The sequence below is a fragment of the Apodemus sylvaticus genome, chromosome 2 (genome assembly GCF_947179515.1).
Source record: "Apodemus sylvaticus chromosome 2, mApoSyl1.1, whole genome shotgun sequence".
In the NCBI taxonomy this organism is placed as follows: Eukaryota; Metazoa; Chordata; class Mammalia; order Rodentia; family Muridae; genus Apodemus; species Apodemus sylvaticus.
This window is the reverse complement of record NC_067473.1, coordinates 101767053-101784629: the sequence shown is the minus strand read 5'-3', so window position 1 is coordinate 101784629 and position 17577 is coordinate 101767053. Positions and strand designations below refer to the sequence as shown.

At 46.7% G+C, this 17577-nt stretch overlaps 1 protein-coding gene across 2 annotated transcripts in view; it reads right to left on the bottom strand.

Annotated features, from left to right (window-relative positions):
* The window catches only part of St3gal5 (ST3 beta-galactoside alpha-2,3-sialyltransferase 5), a 56769-nt gene extending 40998 nt beyond the window's left edge, over positions 1-15771 (bottom strand). The window contains exon 1 of one of the 2 annotated variants that reach the window (XM_052173908.1): positions 15424-15771. In XM_052173908.1, coding sequence (XP_052029868.1) covers positions 15424-15502 — 79 coding nt within the window. In that variant the 5' untranslated portion in view covers positions 15503-15771. The other variant, XM_052173909.1, reaches the window with a different exon arrangement.
* Positions 15772-17577: the final 1806 nt, after the last annotated feature.

Sequence of the window (17577 nt, the reverse complement as noted above, 5' to 3'; positions counted from 1 at the left end):
TTTGGATACTAACCAACCATCCAAGAAAGTAACACGATCTCAGGGGGAGGGAGCGTGCACAGCAATGTCTGCACTGACAGAGCAGTCTCAGCTGTCAGTGGGCAAGCACTAGCAGGCAGCAGCCCTGGGTTAGCAAGCGGGGGTGGGGCGGGATGCAAGAGGGGCCAGTAAGTTCTGAATGAAAGTCTCCTCTATCCTCACCCCAAAGGACAAGGATGCTTCCTGCTTGCTTCCTGCTTGCTTCAAAATGGAGGCTCATGGAGGACGCCATACTGAGTGAAATAAACTGAACACAGAAAGACAAATCCTACATGTGCAATTTAAAAAAAAAAAAACAAAAACAAAAAACCCTAAGATAGAGAGAATTCAACAGCAGTTCCCAAGGCTGGGTTAGGGGAAGGATACAGAATGCAGATGGAAACACATAAAATGTACAAGTACGAGCATCTAATGTGCCATGTGAGGGCTAAAATTAGCTAATAATACTGGCTGGGTGTGGTGGCATATGACTCCAACCCCAGCACTGGGGAAGCTGAGACAGGAGGATTGCTGCAAGTATGAGGCAGGCCTGGGCCTATCCCAGAAAAACCCAAATCAAAACAAATTTTTAAAGTAGATTCAACTGTATGAGAGACTCTTGTTAGAGAAGTGTATTACAAGTGCTCCAATCAGAGAGAAAGGAACTGCGGGACAACAGGTCCATTCGTTTGTTTACTTTTCTGTTTATGTATTGCAGAACATGTTGTAAACCTCCCAGAGCCACCATGAAATAAATGACTTGAGCATACCAGTTCTGTGCCTTGAGCAAGCATGGCTTTGGACAATCTTGATTTCTAACTTCTCTCTCCATTCTAAAAGAAGTTGACTTCCTTGCCCAAGTGATTTCCATCCCTCTACACAATCTAGGTAGCTAACCACAGGCTATCGTAATGTTGAGACACACACACATCAAGCTTACTTAGAATCCTAGCTTGTAACAACACAGAGATAAGATATTCAACTGGTCTTCTGCATTGTTTCTCCACCTCGGTGCTGACATGTTCAACTCCACACCTGGTGGGAAGGGGTAGCCCCATTTATCATCAGACACTCAGCAGCAGCTCTAAACCATTCCTCCTGTTCCTCTTGTGTGTCAATCAAAAACGTCTCTTGGGGGAGGGGAGAGATGGCTCCATTATAATGAGTGCTTATCACTCTTCTGGACAACCTGAGTTTGGTTCTTAAAACACACACACACACACACTCACACAGGGGACAACTCACAACCACCTATAACTCTAGTTCCAAGGAATCTGATGTACTCAATCCTCCATGGGCACCTGTACAAACTTGGTGCACATAAAGTCCTAGGCAAACACAAATATACATAAAAATAAGTAATAAATAATCCTTTAAAACTTTTTTGTTTCCTGGGCCAACAGGGTAGCTCACTATGTAAAGACACTTGCTTCTAAGCTTGAAGTCTGTGTTCAGTCCAAGGCCCACATGGGGGAAGAACAGGCTCCTGAAAACTGCCCTCTGAGCTCCATACTCCTGCCACTGCATTCATGCCTACACACATATGCACACAGCTTCAATAAATAAAATGTAGTAAGTTTAAAACGTCCCTAGATGTTGCCATATGTCCCAAAAGCACCTTGGCACTGTTGGGATAGTTCTTATACATATTAATATTTCAACACCGCCTCCTATGAAAGTCAAGAAGGATAATCAGTTACATGCCAGGCTACAATAAAGAACTAAAACTAATGACACCTGCATTTCAATATCTACTATTCTGTATTGGGGTTGGAATATACAATTTCAAGAGATCTTGGTTTATCAAGATGGTGGTCAGGTCCTTACCTGTCAAGGCCTGAGAGCACTGGTCTGAGCCCACACACAGGTGCACAGCAGTGGGAGGAAAGCACCCACTCCCACACCTAATTGGCTGTTGTTGCATACTTCACCTATCTCAGTCCCACGTCTCCCAACACCTCCTCTACCACCTCAGCCAGGGTTTTGCAACCGGGCCTTGAATGAGAACCACTTGAGGTTATAAAGCATGCAGATCTCTACGTTTAATAGTCCAGAATGTGATACCTGACAGGATTAGATGAGGGTGTCCACTTTCAAGCAAGCTCCCTCATGCAATGTGGGCACAGCACTTTAAAAATAAATCCTCCTTTTGAGCAAGTTTTCCACAGCAGACATAAACACACGGAATGAACAGGTTTTGGCCTAAAGGCTGTCCAGATTCTACAAAACTGAGCCAAGATATAAGGGTTTGTCTTCTATAAAGAACAAAACCACTGTTCTGAGAGTCTGCACCCTACTGTTGTGGCCAATTAACCTTTCATGATCCCAAGGGAGTGTTTTTAATCCACACCAATGAGATCCCTCTGATGTAAAGGGGGAGTTATTACCATCACTCAACTCTCTGCTTTTTTTTGGGGGGGGGGTTTCTGAGACAGGGTTTCTCTGTGTAGCCTTGGCTGTCCTGGAACTCACTCTGTAGACCAGACTGACTTTGAACTCAGAAATCCATCTGCTTTTGCCTCCCAAGTGCTGGGATCAAAGGCATGTGCCACCACTGCCCAGCTAACTCTCTGCTCTTTACAAGTTTAAAATATTAAGGCAATGAATTCTGAACACTTGGCATACTCTCTAAAAACATAAATTTTCCAAAGTGAGAATGCAACTCATGGGCCCAGACGGTGCCTCTCCAACATCTTACCCAATGCTCCCTTGGGCCTGTCTTTCCTGCCTTCCATGATTTAAGACCCTTGATAAACAGCTTATCACCTCTCAGCCTGCTCATCTGCTTTGCTGCTTGACTTCCCTGTACTGGAGACAGACGCTGGCACCAGTCGGTTCACCTGTGCTCCACACTAACGAAGGAGACCGATGAACGAGAGTTCTGTCCTCATGTCTGAAGAGTGCCACTGTGCAAAAGGCACTTAACAGGCACTGCTGGGCCAAAGGGACTGATTGATGAGTGAAGGGCTGGCCATGAGATTGCACTGGACCACTCTGAAAGTGCCCCCAAATTCTCCTGTATCCATAATCACCAAACCCAAACCCAACCATCACTGCATGTTTCTTTTCTATTTACTTATCTATTTATATGCTTGTCTTTGCTTTTTCGAGTCAGGGTTTCTCTGTGTAGCCCTAGAACTTGCTCTGTAGTCCAGGCTGACCTCCAACTCAGAGATCTGCCTGCCTCTGCCTTCCAAGTGCTGGGATTAGAGGTGTGTGCAGCCACCACCCAGCTAAAGCATAGGCATTTTTTTTTGGTTTTGTTTTTTATTTTTTTAATTTTTTATTTTATGTATATGTATATGCATATTTTATTTATATTATTTTATGTATATACACTGTAGCTGTCTTCAAAACATACCAGAGGAGGGCATTGGATCTTACAGATGGTTGTGAGCCACCATGTGGTTGCTGGGAATTGAACTTACAACCTCTGGAAGAACAAGCAGTCAGTGCTAACTGCTGAGTCATCTCTCTAAGCCCCAATTTTGTTTTTTTAAAAGACAGGATTTCTTTGTGTAGCTCTGGCTTTCCTGGAACTCACTATATAGACCAGCTTAACCTTAAACTCACAGAGATCCGCCAGCCTCTGCCTCCCAAGTGCTGGGGTTAAGGACTGCGCCGTTCCCTCTGGCTCACGGGATGTTTCTTCAGTGTCCAGGCGGTATGTAGGCCCCTTGAATGTGAGAGGAGGGAGGAAGGTGCAGGCAAACAAACCAATGGCTGTCCCACATACCAGCAAGGACAGGCCTGGGAGCAAAAGCAACTGGGTCTGGCACTGCCACCTTCCTCAGAAACCAGGGAAGAGGTGAAATGCTCAACTATTTGTCAATTTGATGTGGCCAAGTCATGGCTGGAGTAAGTTTACTAGTTGCAAAATATTCAGGTTGGGCAAAAACTTTCTATTGCTTTTCTTCCTTCCTGGGATGTTAGAATCCTCACTCGTCTGACTTTCCAGAGTAAGGGCAGGAAATAGCTTGGCTAGTTGGATGGGCACTAAAATGTTGGGGCCAGGCAGGGAGAGAAAGGAAGCGAGAACAAATGGCAGAAGCTAAAGACCCCCACACACAAAAGAAAGAGTAGGCAAGATGTTTTTTAAGTTCCAACACACAGAGAATATAACAATGTTTATTTTGGGCTTGAGGGCAGGCAGCCATGAACAGCGGAGAACGGGCTGGTTCTGTGAGGTCTGGGAAGGAAAGGTAGAAAAGAGGAACAGAAATTCGCATCAGTCTCTCTTCCTCGGCAGTTTCAGAGGAATGCTGCAGAGAGAGTGAGGCCTGGGCGCCTGCCCACCCACCATAAACCATTACACCAACTTGGAGACCCTCCTTTGAATCAGAGAACTGGCCCCCACCACTACCTTCCCACAGAGGAACCCAGCTGGAAATGCAAAAGGTTCTTCAAACTGGATTCTACAATGTTGGGATGGGGAACACACAAACTGGAATTAATCTGGAAGAGGCGGAGGATAGAGGTTTGGGGAGGGGGATTGGGAGGATCATCAAGGTACATTGTGTGTATGTATGAAATTCTCAAAAATTAATAAAAACATTCTGCTTTTAGCAATGTAAGATTTCTACTGAAATGTACAATTCAGGGTTCTCTCAAGGCCTTGGGAGATACGTTTTTTACTTTGTAGGTCTTGTTTTGAGACAGTATCTTCTTCCCCATTACTCCAGAATGATTTCAGATTCAGGATCCTCCTGCTCAGTCTCCTGAGTGCTGGGATCACAAGTATAAGCCACAATGCCAGCGAGCTCCATCTTTCATAGGCACTGTGTGGCCTGTATTTTATCTATATCGAGGGATGGACACTTCAGTGCACAGATATGTTTGGGTTTAAATACACTTCAAAGTCTGCATGGGAAACTTCTCTCACAGGACTTTGGTAGGTCTAATTTAAATCAGGAAATGGGGAGTGGGGGGGGGGGAATCAGAGCTGGTTGACCAGATGCCCCTGAGGCCAGCCACAAACCAGGAAGCCTCTGAGAATAGCAGCAATAGAAGGCATAGCAGAAAGAACTCTGAGGCCAGCGGAGACCGGATCTTCATTCTGTTCCCTGCAGAGGTTAGGAGGGACAGATGCTGAGAAACCTCAGCAATACAGGAAGTGAGCAGCACTTACACAAGATGCAGCCGTACCACAGCTTCTGTGTCCACAGTTCAGAACACGGTGAGCTGGACACTGCAGAGATGTCCACTTTGCTTTCTCAAACAATGTTATATGTAGAGAAAGACTGAAAGAATGATACTTATATTCTCATCTCCCCTTTACCCAGATAACCACCCCCGATGATTAACATGTGTGCTGCTTAGTATATAATATGCATAGTTTATTTAAATGCCCGAAAGAAAATTTTAGGCACTGTTATACCCTACATATTTTATTTTCCTAGAAATAAAGTCATTCATTATATGAGCACAGTATAATAATCAATGTGAGGGCCTGGACACTGACTCAAAACTATAGTCTAAAATAAAGGTCTCAGGAAGATTTCTCTAGTCTCTTCAAATGATGATTTTTTTGAACAAAAACAGAAACAAAATTTCCTCCCTTTTCCAGGATACCATCCAGGATCACTCTGAGGCCTAATATCATGTCTCTTTGGCTTCCTTTAATCAAAAACAGTTCAGTTATCTCTCGTGACCTTGACATTTTTTGAAAAGTACTGGCCAAGTGTTTTGCAGACTGTTCCCTAGTTGGGGTTCATCTGCAGTTTCTCCACGATTAGATTGGAGTTATGCACTGGGGCCTGAGCAGCACAGAGGGAGGTTGTGCTTTCTCTCAGCATTTTCACAGGTGTTACCCTGGCCTGGCACTGGTGACACTCCGGGAGAACAGCTGGTTAAGGTGGGCTTAAGTCAGATGCTATATTTTCCATAACTAATAACTAATAAGCGACTTGATGGGAGAAACCTAGTGCCTTAGTTACTTTCCTAGAGCTGTGAAGAGGCAATGAGCCAAGGCAACTCTTTTTTTTTTTTTTTTTTTTTTTTTAAAAAAACCTTTAACTGCTTACAGTTTCAGAAGATGAGGCCATGACCATCACAGCAGGAAGGGCAGCAGTGGGCAGGCATGGGACTGGAGCAGTAGCTGTGAGCTTACCCTGATCCTCAAGCAGAGCAAAAGAAACTGGGTCTGGCACAGGCTTTGGAAATTTCCAAGCCTATCTCTGGTGACTCACCTCCTCTAAGAAGGCCGTAGCTCCCAATCCTTCCTAAACAGTTCCACCCACTCGGGACAAAGACAGCATTCAAATATATGAGCGTGTGTGTGTGTGTGTGTGTGTGTGTGTGTGTGTGTGTGTGTGTGTGTGTGTGTTGTGATTCTCATTCAGACCACTACACCTAGGAACTAAGTAAAGTTCCTGTTTTTTCATCAAATCTGCTTGATTCAGTAGCCCCTGGTGGAGAAAAGGATACATTGTAAGTTAGGTAAGGTCACATTCATGCCTCCGGCATAAGGCTTATCAGAACAGAGTTGGTGAAAAGGAATCAGCACCTGGGGCTCTCCCCACATTTGCTTTCTGAAACCTCAACCCATGCTCAGTCTTAGCTAATAGGAGAACTAGGTAGGAGCTGGAGAGACGGCTCAGTGGTTAGGAGCACTCGTTGCGCTTGTAGAGGCTCTAGTTCAGTTTCCAGTACCCATATGGCAGCTCGCAACCATCTATAACTCCAGTTCCAGGAGATCTAATGCCTTCTTCTGGCTTCTGTGAGGAGCAGGCATGCCCGTAGCACACATACATACATGCAGGCAAATACTTATACACATAAAATAGAATTTAAAAAATTTGTAAAAGAAAGAAAACTATCCTCTAGATAGAGCCCGAGACTGTACTAGTTGCCGAACGTCTATTAAAGACTTTCTGAGAATCCAGATGCTGAACCCAGATGCTGACACACAGTCATGCTAGTGCCCGCTTTTGTTTTGTGTTTTCTTGTTTGTGTCTTTTAATGAGAACACTGAGGGGGCTCTACTCTGCAATTTTGCCTCCTCCTCTGGTATAACAGTGGTTAGGGACGCTAATTTGCTTTATCTAGGAAATATTTCAAGAGGCCAGAGAAGGACATAAGGTCTCTCTCTCTCTCTCTCTCTCTCTCTCTCTCTCTCTCTCTCTTTCTCTCTCTCTCTCGTTGTCCGTCTTAGCTTTCTGTTTTGTGTGCTTCTGTTAAGCTGGCGGCCACCCTGCTGCCCTGATCCATCGGCAGCACTGAGATAACCAGACCGCAGCCACACCCAGTTTTTATGTAGGTGCTCCCTATCTGAGCTCAGGCCCTCACATCTGCACAGGCTCCTCTCCTCCTCGAACAGTCTCCCCAGCCTTGAACTCTTGTTTTTACAAAGTTAGAAACGTCAGAGAATATTTAAAAGAAGATTAAATCTTTAAAAGAAGATTAGAAAGAGGTCCTACGATGCAGAAGTACCCATTGCTAACACTCTTCTGATCTATACTGTCAGCCTTCATATCACATATAGTCTACATAAACAGGGTTGAGATGTCTTTATTAACTTTCTTTGACCTGAATTCCACTGGGGATAAAGCCCTATTTCAAAGGGCTGGAATTTTGTCAATTGTCCCAAGGATGGTCAAACAACTATAATCCTTCCAGAAGCATAAGAGAGAAGTTAATGTATCACATAGGCTGCCTTTGGATATTAGGGCTTAAATTTCTCATATAGCCTTGGTTGGGAAGGGCTGGTCTACACTGCTATGGAGTTTGCTTTGTTCTCTTAACACTTCTCCCTATCTGCCAGGGTTTTTTGTTTTTTGTTTTTTGTTTTTAAACTAGGTAGCCTTAAATCCAGTGTAATCTTTCTACCTCAAGCTCCCTGGGTTACAAGCATAAACAACCATGCCCAGTTTATCCTATAAGTAAACATTTAATAAACAAATATTACATATCAGCAACTGAGAACAGAAAAATAAGGCATAATCCCTTTCCTCTATGAATATGATCAAGAACCCCCAAATACCCAAAGCACCAACAAATGAGATCGTGGGCCTGATGGGTAAGGAACCACCAGTCCATCAGAGGAAATCAGGGAGGCCTTCCAGAGGGCAAGATGAGCCAGTGGGTGCCCCAGGGGTAAGAAGGATTTCAGAGTGGGTTCCAGAAGGAAAGAAGAAAATGTTGAGGGGGCAGAGCTAGAGAGATGGAGGCGGAGCTAGAGAAATGGCTCAGCGGTTAAGAGCACTGACTGCTGCTCTTCCAGAGGTCCTGAGTTCAGTTCCCAAGAACCACATAGTGGCTCACAACCATCTGTTAGGGGATCAGATGTCCTCTTCTGGTGTATTTGAAGATAGTGACAGTGTACTCATACTTAAAATTAATAAATAAAACTTAAAAAAAGAAGAAGAAAGAAAGAAAAATGTTGGTTATCCAGAGGTGTGCTGAGGCTTGATACCAGGGGACCTATGGGACAGTGGTCAGAAGACTCAGCTAAGCAGACCCCAGGACATCCACTCGGTGGTTCTCAGCAGGACAGTGGTGGCAGCAACCTGGGCAGGCACTGGGTGGTCAAGAAGTCACTGAGCTTTGAGGTAGTTTGAATGAATATTCAGCATTCGGAGATGTGGCCTTGCTGGAGAAAGTGTCCTTACCCCAGGGCCGTCGCTCTTCCGGGATTCTATACTGGACACTAGGGCCAAGTGTTACAAGAGGTTTTAGAGCTTTGCGGGTAGAGAATCTTTTAAAAGGCTCCTCCGAAGAAGGAATGCTTCTCTGTGGTAGGTGAGGCTCTGAGGTTTTGGATGCCCATGCCTGGCCCAGGGTCGCCCTCTCTCTGATGCCCACCACTCCAAATGTAGAACTCTTGGCTCCTCCAGCACCATGACTGCCTGCAGGCTGCCATGCTTCCCACCATGATGAAACCATAAGCCAGCCCTAACTAAATGTCCTTTATAAGAGGTTGTAATGGTGTGTCTTCACCGCAATAGAAACCCTAATTTAGACATTATGTTTGATAGTTTCATACATTTATATAATGAATTTAGTCATTTCTATGCCTGTTCTTCCTTCTTCTTCTCAACAAATACCCCTCCTGCCTCAGGTCCTCTGTGTGTAGTCCACTGAGTTTAATTAGTGTTTCTTGTCCCAGTAAGAGTAACTTATCAGTAGTTATCCCACTGAAGAAAACAACACCGCTTCTCCAACAACCTTTAATTGCCAGCAGTCTCTCTGAGAAGGAATTATAAAATGTTTCCATTTTATAATGGGGCCCAATCTTATTCTGCAAAAGATTTTAAGACAGCATTAGGGCAGGCTCCCAAACAGACATACCAGGTACAATCCTATACAGACTGCATATCTGGACATACAGCAAGAAGCGACACAGAATCAGCCTTTGCTTCAGAAGGTGTTATTACCCCACTTGAAATAACAAGCAACAAGCAAAAAATAAAGGCAGAGACACAGACCAGGGCATCCACCACCAGTGTCCTTATCTCAGGGCGGTCGCCCTTCTGGGATTCTATACTGGACACTAGGGCCAAGTGTTACAAGAGGTTTTAGAGCTTCACAGGCAGAGAATCTTTTAAAAGGCTCCTCTGAAGAAGTAGCTTTTCTGCTACTGTCTGAGTAGGAACTGTGGGGGTGAGGCAGATGTCGCTGGTGTAGGGACAGCAGATCTTGCCTGGCTGGAAAAGTCTGAGGATAATGTGTTTCAAGGGTCCAGCCCAGGAAGGACATGATGCTGAGGCTGACAGAGAAATGAGAAGTCCCTACCATGGGTGCTGACATTATACAGGAGGAGTAAGAGGGATTTTTCTAAGTGGAACTGGATGTTGAAGAAACCTCTCTTGAGGCTGGACTAGAGATGGAGACATCCCCTCATGGGGCAATATGAGACAGAAGGCTGACCATGGAGGCCCAAATATCACCCAGTTCTGATGGGATATCTTCTGAGGGATCAGAATACATTATTTGCTGCAGAGACATGGGAACCAAAGCCTTATCGACTACGGCCAAATCTAGGTCTGAGTCCCAGCACTGCCCCTCAGGAACCTCTTACGTAGTTAACTCCTTCTCATGGTTTCCAGGATAGGAGCAGGCTTTGAAAACTGAGCATGACTAACCGATTATAAAATGTTCATTAATGAATTACAAGTGGTTAGAAGCTGTGGACTATAGGTGTGTGTGAGTTTAGAAGGCCACGTCTTCTTGAATCTACCTGTTTCTTTTTATTTTTATTTTAAAGATTTATGTTTTTATTCTTTTTTGTTTTTTGGATTTTTTTTTTGTTTTTTGTTTTTTTTTTTTGGTGGGGGGGGTTGGAGACAGGGTTTCTCTGCATAGCCCTGACTGTGCTGGAACTCACTCTGTAGACCAGGCTGGCCTTGAACTCAGAAATCCACCTGCCTCTGCCTCCCAAGTGCTGGGATTAAGGAGTGCACCACCACTGCCTGGCTTATGTTTTTATTCTTATTTTTCATTTTATTACATTTTGATTAAGTGTGTGTGTGTGTGTGTGTGTGTGTATATACTAGTGGAGATCATGCATGTGGAGATCATGCATGTGGAGATCATGCATGTGGAATTCTAGTTCTCTGTAAAAGCAGCCAGCTTTCTTACCGGCTTTCTTAGCTCTCTAGTCCCTGCCAGCTTCTTTTTACCTTTTTAAAGGGAGGCTACTAGAAAAATTTAAACTGTGGGTATGCCTCAGGTTGTTTCCACTGGAGAGCACCCAAACAGAAGGAACATACAGATAAAGATGGGGCAGCCTGTGCCAGCAGATAACCCCCACTGACAAAGATCTCCATTGCAGAAAATGGCAAGCAAAGAGAAGGGAAAACCAGAAGCCACTTTTTCCTCTTGAACTTCTCGCTGCCGGCCAGCCTAGATAAAGAGAGAGAGAAACACGTAGGGGTGACTAACGAATGGCAAGCTAGAAGAGGGTGAGAAGGCAGAGACAGAGGAGGAGACAGGACAGCCAGGAAGGAGGGTGACAGCCTCTGTCTAAGAGAAACACCGTCTCTGCTTGGTGCTTGATATACATAAGCCCGCCATTATGAAAACGCCAGCCTATGGTATCTGACCTTATGGTACCACAGGCCTGTAATCCCAGCAGTAAGGGAGGTGAGGCAGGCCCCAGGATTCACAGCCAGACTGGGTTTTATGAGCCAGTCTTTACCTGAAAACAACCACTTTTAAAAGTGGCTTCAATGGTCAAAAAAACGTAAGTATTATTCATAAAGTAGACCTGTTACGTGCTATGTGTGGAGCTTATCAAACCTAGCCACATCTACTAACCTATTAGAACCCCAGATGGAATCAAGTCTGAAGGAGAAAGAAGAGAATGCCAGAAGAGGAGTTCATTCGTGATACAAAACGTCGCCCCTGGGTATTTTTCCTTGCTGTAGCCAAAGTGTAAAAATGCTTTCTACTGCTCAAAAACTCAAGTAAGAAAAGGCTTTTCCTGTAGGCAAGTTACATAGACTGGGTGGTTTGTTTGCGTTGAGCTGGGTGGAGACTGAGATCAAACTAAGCAGTCCACTAAAGATACTCTCCACCACAAGAGGAGCTTGGAACACAGCCTGCCCAGTGCTAGGACCCAAGGACGAGAGCCTGGACCCTGTAGGACAGCTTTCCTGAGGCCATATACAACAGGGCCGGACAGAAATGTCCTTCTGGAAAAGCAACACCAGCAGCAGCAACGGGAAACTGCGGCCTTCATCATTGAGGAGGAAAGCGCTCCCTCCACGGTTAATTCTAAGACTAGAATAAAGTAGCTCTGACTGGGGTCCTCAGAGTGAATACTTAACCTAACCCAGTAAGCCCAGCAGATTCCCAGAAATGCATCACGCACGCTTAACGAAAGCCAGGCGCCAGCAGAGCAGTCCCAGCAGCACTATCGGGGCAGACAGACGCTGGAAGCTGTCTAACAACTGATCACAGACGAGAGGCACTAAACTTACCCCGTGACCACCGTGAGCTACGGCCATGACAGCTATAACCACAGGCAGCACGGGGAGGGCCTCTGTCACTTAGTGGTTACAAAAGAAGACTGACCATAGGTTTCCATTGACGCACGGTGTGAGAGAAGCACCCAGACCAGTGTAAATGCCAGGAGAGGCAGTGACTGACTGGGTAGGATGTGGGTCCTAGTATTTTCTGTTCCTTGATCTGAGTGTGGCACATGTTCAGTATGGAAATTTGTTCCGCAATACACTTTGGGTACCTCTATTTTTCCCTACACACATTTCTAAGTGTGGAGGTCAGAAGAGAGCAGAGTTAGTTCTCTCTTCCTACTGTGTGTGGGTTCTGAAAATTGAATTCAGGTCATTAGGCAGCAGGCACCTTAACCCACTGAGCCATCTCACTGGCTTCGTGTGTGTGTGTGTGTGTGTGTGTGTGTGTGTGTGTGTGTTTATGTCTATCAAGCCAGGTTCTCCTATACCCCAGCTGACCTTTAACTTGGTTTATAGCAGCAGCTAATCTTGAACTCACGATCCTCCTGCCTCTGCTCCCAAGTGCTGACATTAATAAACCTGCTCCAAGCACCTACACAACATTTAAACAGGAGCAGACCTGTCTGGTGTTCAGGTAACCTAATACTGATCCCCTCTCAGTTGTCCCCCTGCTCCTTCGCACGCCCCTCTAATTCCCTCTATGGGAGTGCTCCTGGGTTTCTCTCCCAGGAGAGCTCTAATGCCGTCATCCACATTTATGCCTTCCGCCCACACTGGATGTGTGAATCACACCCCCTCGGTGGATGCTTCTGCTCACACATGCCACCCACACCGATCCAGTCCTTGCTTCTGCATCCTCGGTTGTTATTGTATATATTCTCAGTTGTTTCTAGGCTAAACCTTCCCAGCCAGACAAGCAATGAAGAACGTGCTCTCGGAGGGTGATGACCATCCTCCTGGCTCCACAAGCAGAGAATAAAGCCCTCCTCCAGAGCTAGACAGACCTGGAGGGCGACTCTCTTTCTACTTCCCATATGTCTTGATTAGGGTTTCTATTGCTGTAACACCATGACCCAAAGCAACTGGGCAGAAAGGGTTTAATTTCAGTTTACAATTCCACACTGCAGTCCATCACTGAGGGAGATCAGGACAGGAGCTGACACACAGCAGGAATCTGGAGGCAGGAGCTGATGCAGAGACCATGGAGGAACACTGCCTACTCACTTGGGCCCCATAGCTTGCTAAGCCTGCTTTTTCATACAACTCAGGACCACTAGCCCACTATGGGCTGGGCCCTCCCCAGTTAGTCATCAATTAAGAAAATGTCTCACAGGCTTGCCTCCAGGACAATCTGGCGAGGGCAGTTTTTCAATTGATGTTTTCTTTTCCCAATTAACTCCAACTTGTATCAAGTTGACATTAAAAACTACCCAGCACCCATTATCTCCTAAGTGACAGCTGCTAATTCTCCACTACTTTGGCTACCCCAGTAAGGGAGCAAGAAGTGGTGGAGGCAAGCCAAGGACAGGTGCTTCTGGATTATCCCATTCATTATTTATTTTAATAACATGGAGGCAATTACCAATGTATGTTTAACTGAATGCATTGTCAGAATCATCATTAATGTGTGCTTTTAGAATTTCCTGCCAGGCCCCAGCATGCCATTTTCCAGAAGCCTCGTCACACCACCTCTTATTGTTTAAGCAGGCATGTTGGCACAGGCCTGTAATCCCAGCACTTGGATCAGTGTTCAAGGCCAGCTTTGGATGCATAGTGAATTCAAAGCCAGCCTGAGCTACATGATATCCCTGAGTCAAAATCCAAACCAACCAACCAACCAACAAAACAGCCATCAACCCCCTCCCCAATATCTCAATTTCTTTTCAAGTCTCAAAGAAAACACAATCAACCCTAACTAAGACCGTCCACCTTAAGTCACGGCATCGACCACAGAGCAGACCTGGGCGTCAGGAGACTCAGCACTCGGATTACAGCGCTCCGGAAGCTCATATTAAGACTCTCTTGACCAGACACTGCAACCAGTAATGTTAGAAGCCATTCTGAGCTGTCAGAATGTGGAATTACACAAAAGAAACCAAAATCTGCATTTCTGGTCCTTTCATTCAGCAGACATAGATCCCTCTTCCCAGCTCCAGCATGTGTGTCGCAGGTAGAAGAGGATTTACAGTCACAAACCAAGAAAAGGCTTGGCTAGACACCAGAGGGCAGAGATGAGTGTGAGTCTCAAATCCAGCACAGTTCTTGGCTGAAGGAACCTGCAACCCATCGGTCCCAGAAAAAGCACAACACATAAAACCGCCTTTTCCTCCTTTTAAGTAAATGACACCTAATTTTGCAAAGGCCATATATATGAACTGAGACTTAATTGCGACGGAAAGGTATAAAAATTTCATTTCTAAGCTAGTGATTCTACAGAGTTCTTGTCAATGACAAATTTATTTCAGATGGTTAAACCACAAACCCCCTGGGCTGGAGAAATGGCTCAGAGGTTATGAGCACTGACTGCTCTTCTGGAGGTCCTGAGTTCAAATCCCAGCAACCACATGGTGGTTCACAACCATCTGTAATGAGATCTGAAGCACTCTTCTGGTGTGTCTGAAGACAGCTACCAGTGTACTTACATACATAAAAAATAAATAAATTTTAAAAAAAGAAAAAAGAAAAAAACCACAAACCCATTGTGGAAAAGGCCTTAGCCATCAGCAAGTTAAGTCTTCCAGTACAGACCTGGAGAGCAAGCTCCCCACAGGAGGATATCAGAGTCTGCCAAGGTCATCCAGCTGACGTGAAGTAGGGACAAGATCTCGCTTTGATTTACTGGGGTCCTACCAATTGTTCTAACACCCTCTCTACAAGACAAACAAACAAAACGGAGCACAAAGATCGCATCACCCCCCCCCCCCCAAATCAGGCCACAGCTTAAAATTTCCAAGAAACCAAAACGGTCGCCCCAATGTGTCTCATCCGCAGGACTGGCCGCAGAGAGGGGAAAGGGAAGGTCACCAGTGAATTTCTACCAGCAGAAATGTACCCACTTTCCCACTACAGGTCTACCCACATGGATGCACCAGGAGGGTTCAGGAACCCACTAGTGACCCTGCACAAGGTTTCCCAAGGCAGTCAAGGGAGACACTGAGTCAATTCGACTCTGCGGGCTCAGAAGGTTCCAGCAATGAATTAAAATCCCAGAACCAAGCGACGTAGGAGAGGCCACTCCGACTGGACCTGCCACGCGGGGCGGGTCGTCCCTACCCGCAGCGCCGTGTCCACACCTGCGTAGGCTGTGCCAGGGGCGCCCATGTAGGCGGCCGGGGGCCGCGACCCTCCGCCCGCGTCCCCTCACGTGCGCGTCCGGCGTCGCAGGGCTGGGGAGGAGCCGCTGGGCCTGGGGTATGAGTGGGCAAAGGCGGATCGCCGCTGCCTAGGCTCCCGGGTGTCCGCTCTGCCGACTAGGGGCTGCGCCACGTACCTCCGCAGGCAGGTGCCGCTGCTTGGCTTCGCGGCTTCTGGGGCCTCAGCGCCGCGCCTCCCACCGCCTCCGTGCGCATGCTAGGGAGGGAGCGCTGGCAAGTCGCCAGCCCGGGGCCCCGCACCCTAGCCCGCCCCCGGCGCCGCGCTCGCGCTCATTCAGCCCCGGACAGTCCGCTCTCTGGCGCGGATGCTGAGGGGAGTGGGGGTGGGCGGGGGCGGGGTCGCGCGTCACGAGGATGCGGGAGGCCAATCAGAGTGCGCCGAGGCCCCGCCTCCGAGCGGGCTGCCCCCCTCCGACTGCTGGTGCGAGGGGGAGCGTCAAGCAGCCCAGAACGAGGGTGACCCGTGCTAGGGGATCTCTCCGACTCTCCCCAGGCTTGCGCGTGATTAGATGGGGGAAGGCGTTCCGAGGAGCCTAAGGTGGCTCTGGACCGGTTATAGGCTTTGACTGAGCATCCAATTAGGAGTCGGGGAACTAAGGGGCTTGACGTAGTCACGTGGTTTATTCGCCTGCTGCCCACTGGTCTTCAGACAGTTACTGGTTCTGGGTTCCTGAGACAAACACCAGGGCATGCTAGATCGGCGGTTCTCAACCTGGGGATCGAACGGCCTTTCACAAAGGTCGCCTAAGACCAATGGAAGACACATACTTAGATTACGATTCGCAACAGTAGCGAAATTACAGTTATGAAGTAGCAACGAAAATAATTTTAGGGTCAGAGGTTACCATCACAACAGGAGGAACTGTATTAAAGGGTCATAGCATTAGGAAGTTTGAGAACGATTGGGCTAGACGTTTGTTACTGTGCTAGTTTATCCAAGCCAACCAATTTGTTTTAACAGGAGAGGCAACTGAGGTCTTCGTGGGGCTGAGGGTGGGTAGCTTTAAAGTCATTTAGGGGCAGAAGCAGGAACAGAGGCTGGGCTTGGAGCACTCAGATCCCATTTGTTGGGAGCTACTGACCCCCTGGCCTCTCACACCTTATTCTGGAAAGGAAATGCCATACAATTTTTAAAAACACATTTAATAAATCCCAAAATTGGTGCGTTAAAGATGCGTAAAACTGGACTGGATCTCCCTTTTAGGATATTTCTTCCCATGATCTTCTAGAAAAGCCGACAAGAAAGGGATCCAAACTGCAAAGTAAATGACATTATAATGAAGCCAAGTTCTTCTGAGGATGCAGACCCTTTTACTGCACGTGTATGTGGGAAATGCCCTAGTGCCTTAGTTTTTATTTTATTGGAATAGCTTGCCTTCGACCTCAAGAACATTTAACCACAAAGGGGCGTTCTGACAGTCAGGAAGCACGCTTTGCAAGACACAGCTCCAGTTTTCTTGGTTACTGTCTAGCAAACTCCTTTTGGGGGCTGCTCAAGGTCCCGTGATATATCTCATGGCTGTGTCAGCTGAGAAAACTGAAGCTTTGTAGTGCAAGCTCGCTCGTCAGCCTGTTCAAACAGGAAGAGGGCTTGGGAAGGCTTTTAGAACCCCCTTCTCCAGCTCCATCGAGCACTGCTGTTCATCTTTTACCGAACAATAACCCTCTCATTTTGAAGAGGAGGATCCTAGACCCTGAACCAAGAGCCCTTATCAGTTTTCCTTTTTTTCCACAGCTCGCTCAGAGCAGCAGGTTTAGACACATCTTTGTTCTTTTCCAGGGGTGGAGAGCAGAGCAGGGACGCGAGGGGGTGGGGGTGGACTCTGCTTTCATGGCTATCTAAAAGCCGTAACTCTCAATGATTTTTAAAGTGAGGGCACCGAGAATATTCTAGAAAGGAAAAAAAATGGAGGAAAGCCCGACTTGTGACGGTAAAACCAAGGCTGGCCAGACAGGAGCTAGCTGTCTGGAATGACTGCAGCTGGAAAGAGACCCCAGAGGACCTCACTCCAGCCGGAGACCAGCCTGAGGCCCGCCTGTGCGCTCAGACGCTCTGAGGTCTCTGGGCCTCTCCCATGGAGCCCCACCCTCCTAGCGATAACGACCCTCCTGGAAGCTGAAGTACTCTGCTGTAGAGGGCAATGGATGAAAGGCATGAACTCTGCCTCTGTGGGACTTCCGTTTTAAACATTCATGAGCTCTGTCACCTGATTCACACTTAGTGAGGGAAAGTAAGACCTGCCCCCAAAGTCCCCAAATACTACACTAGA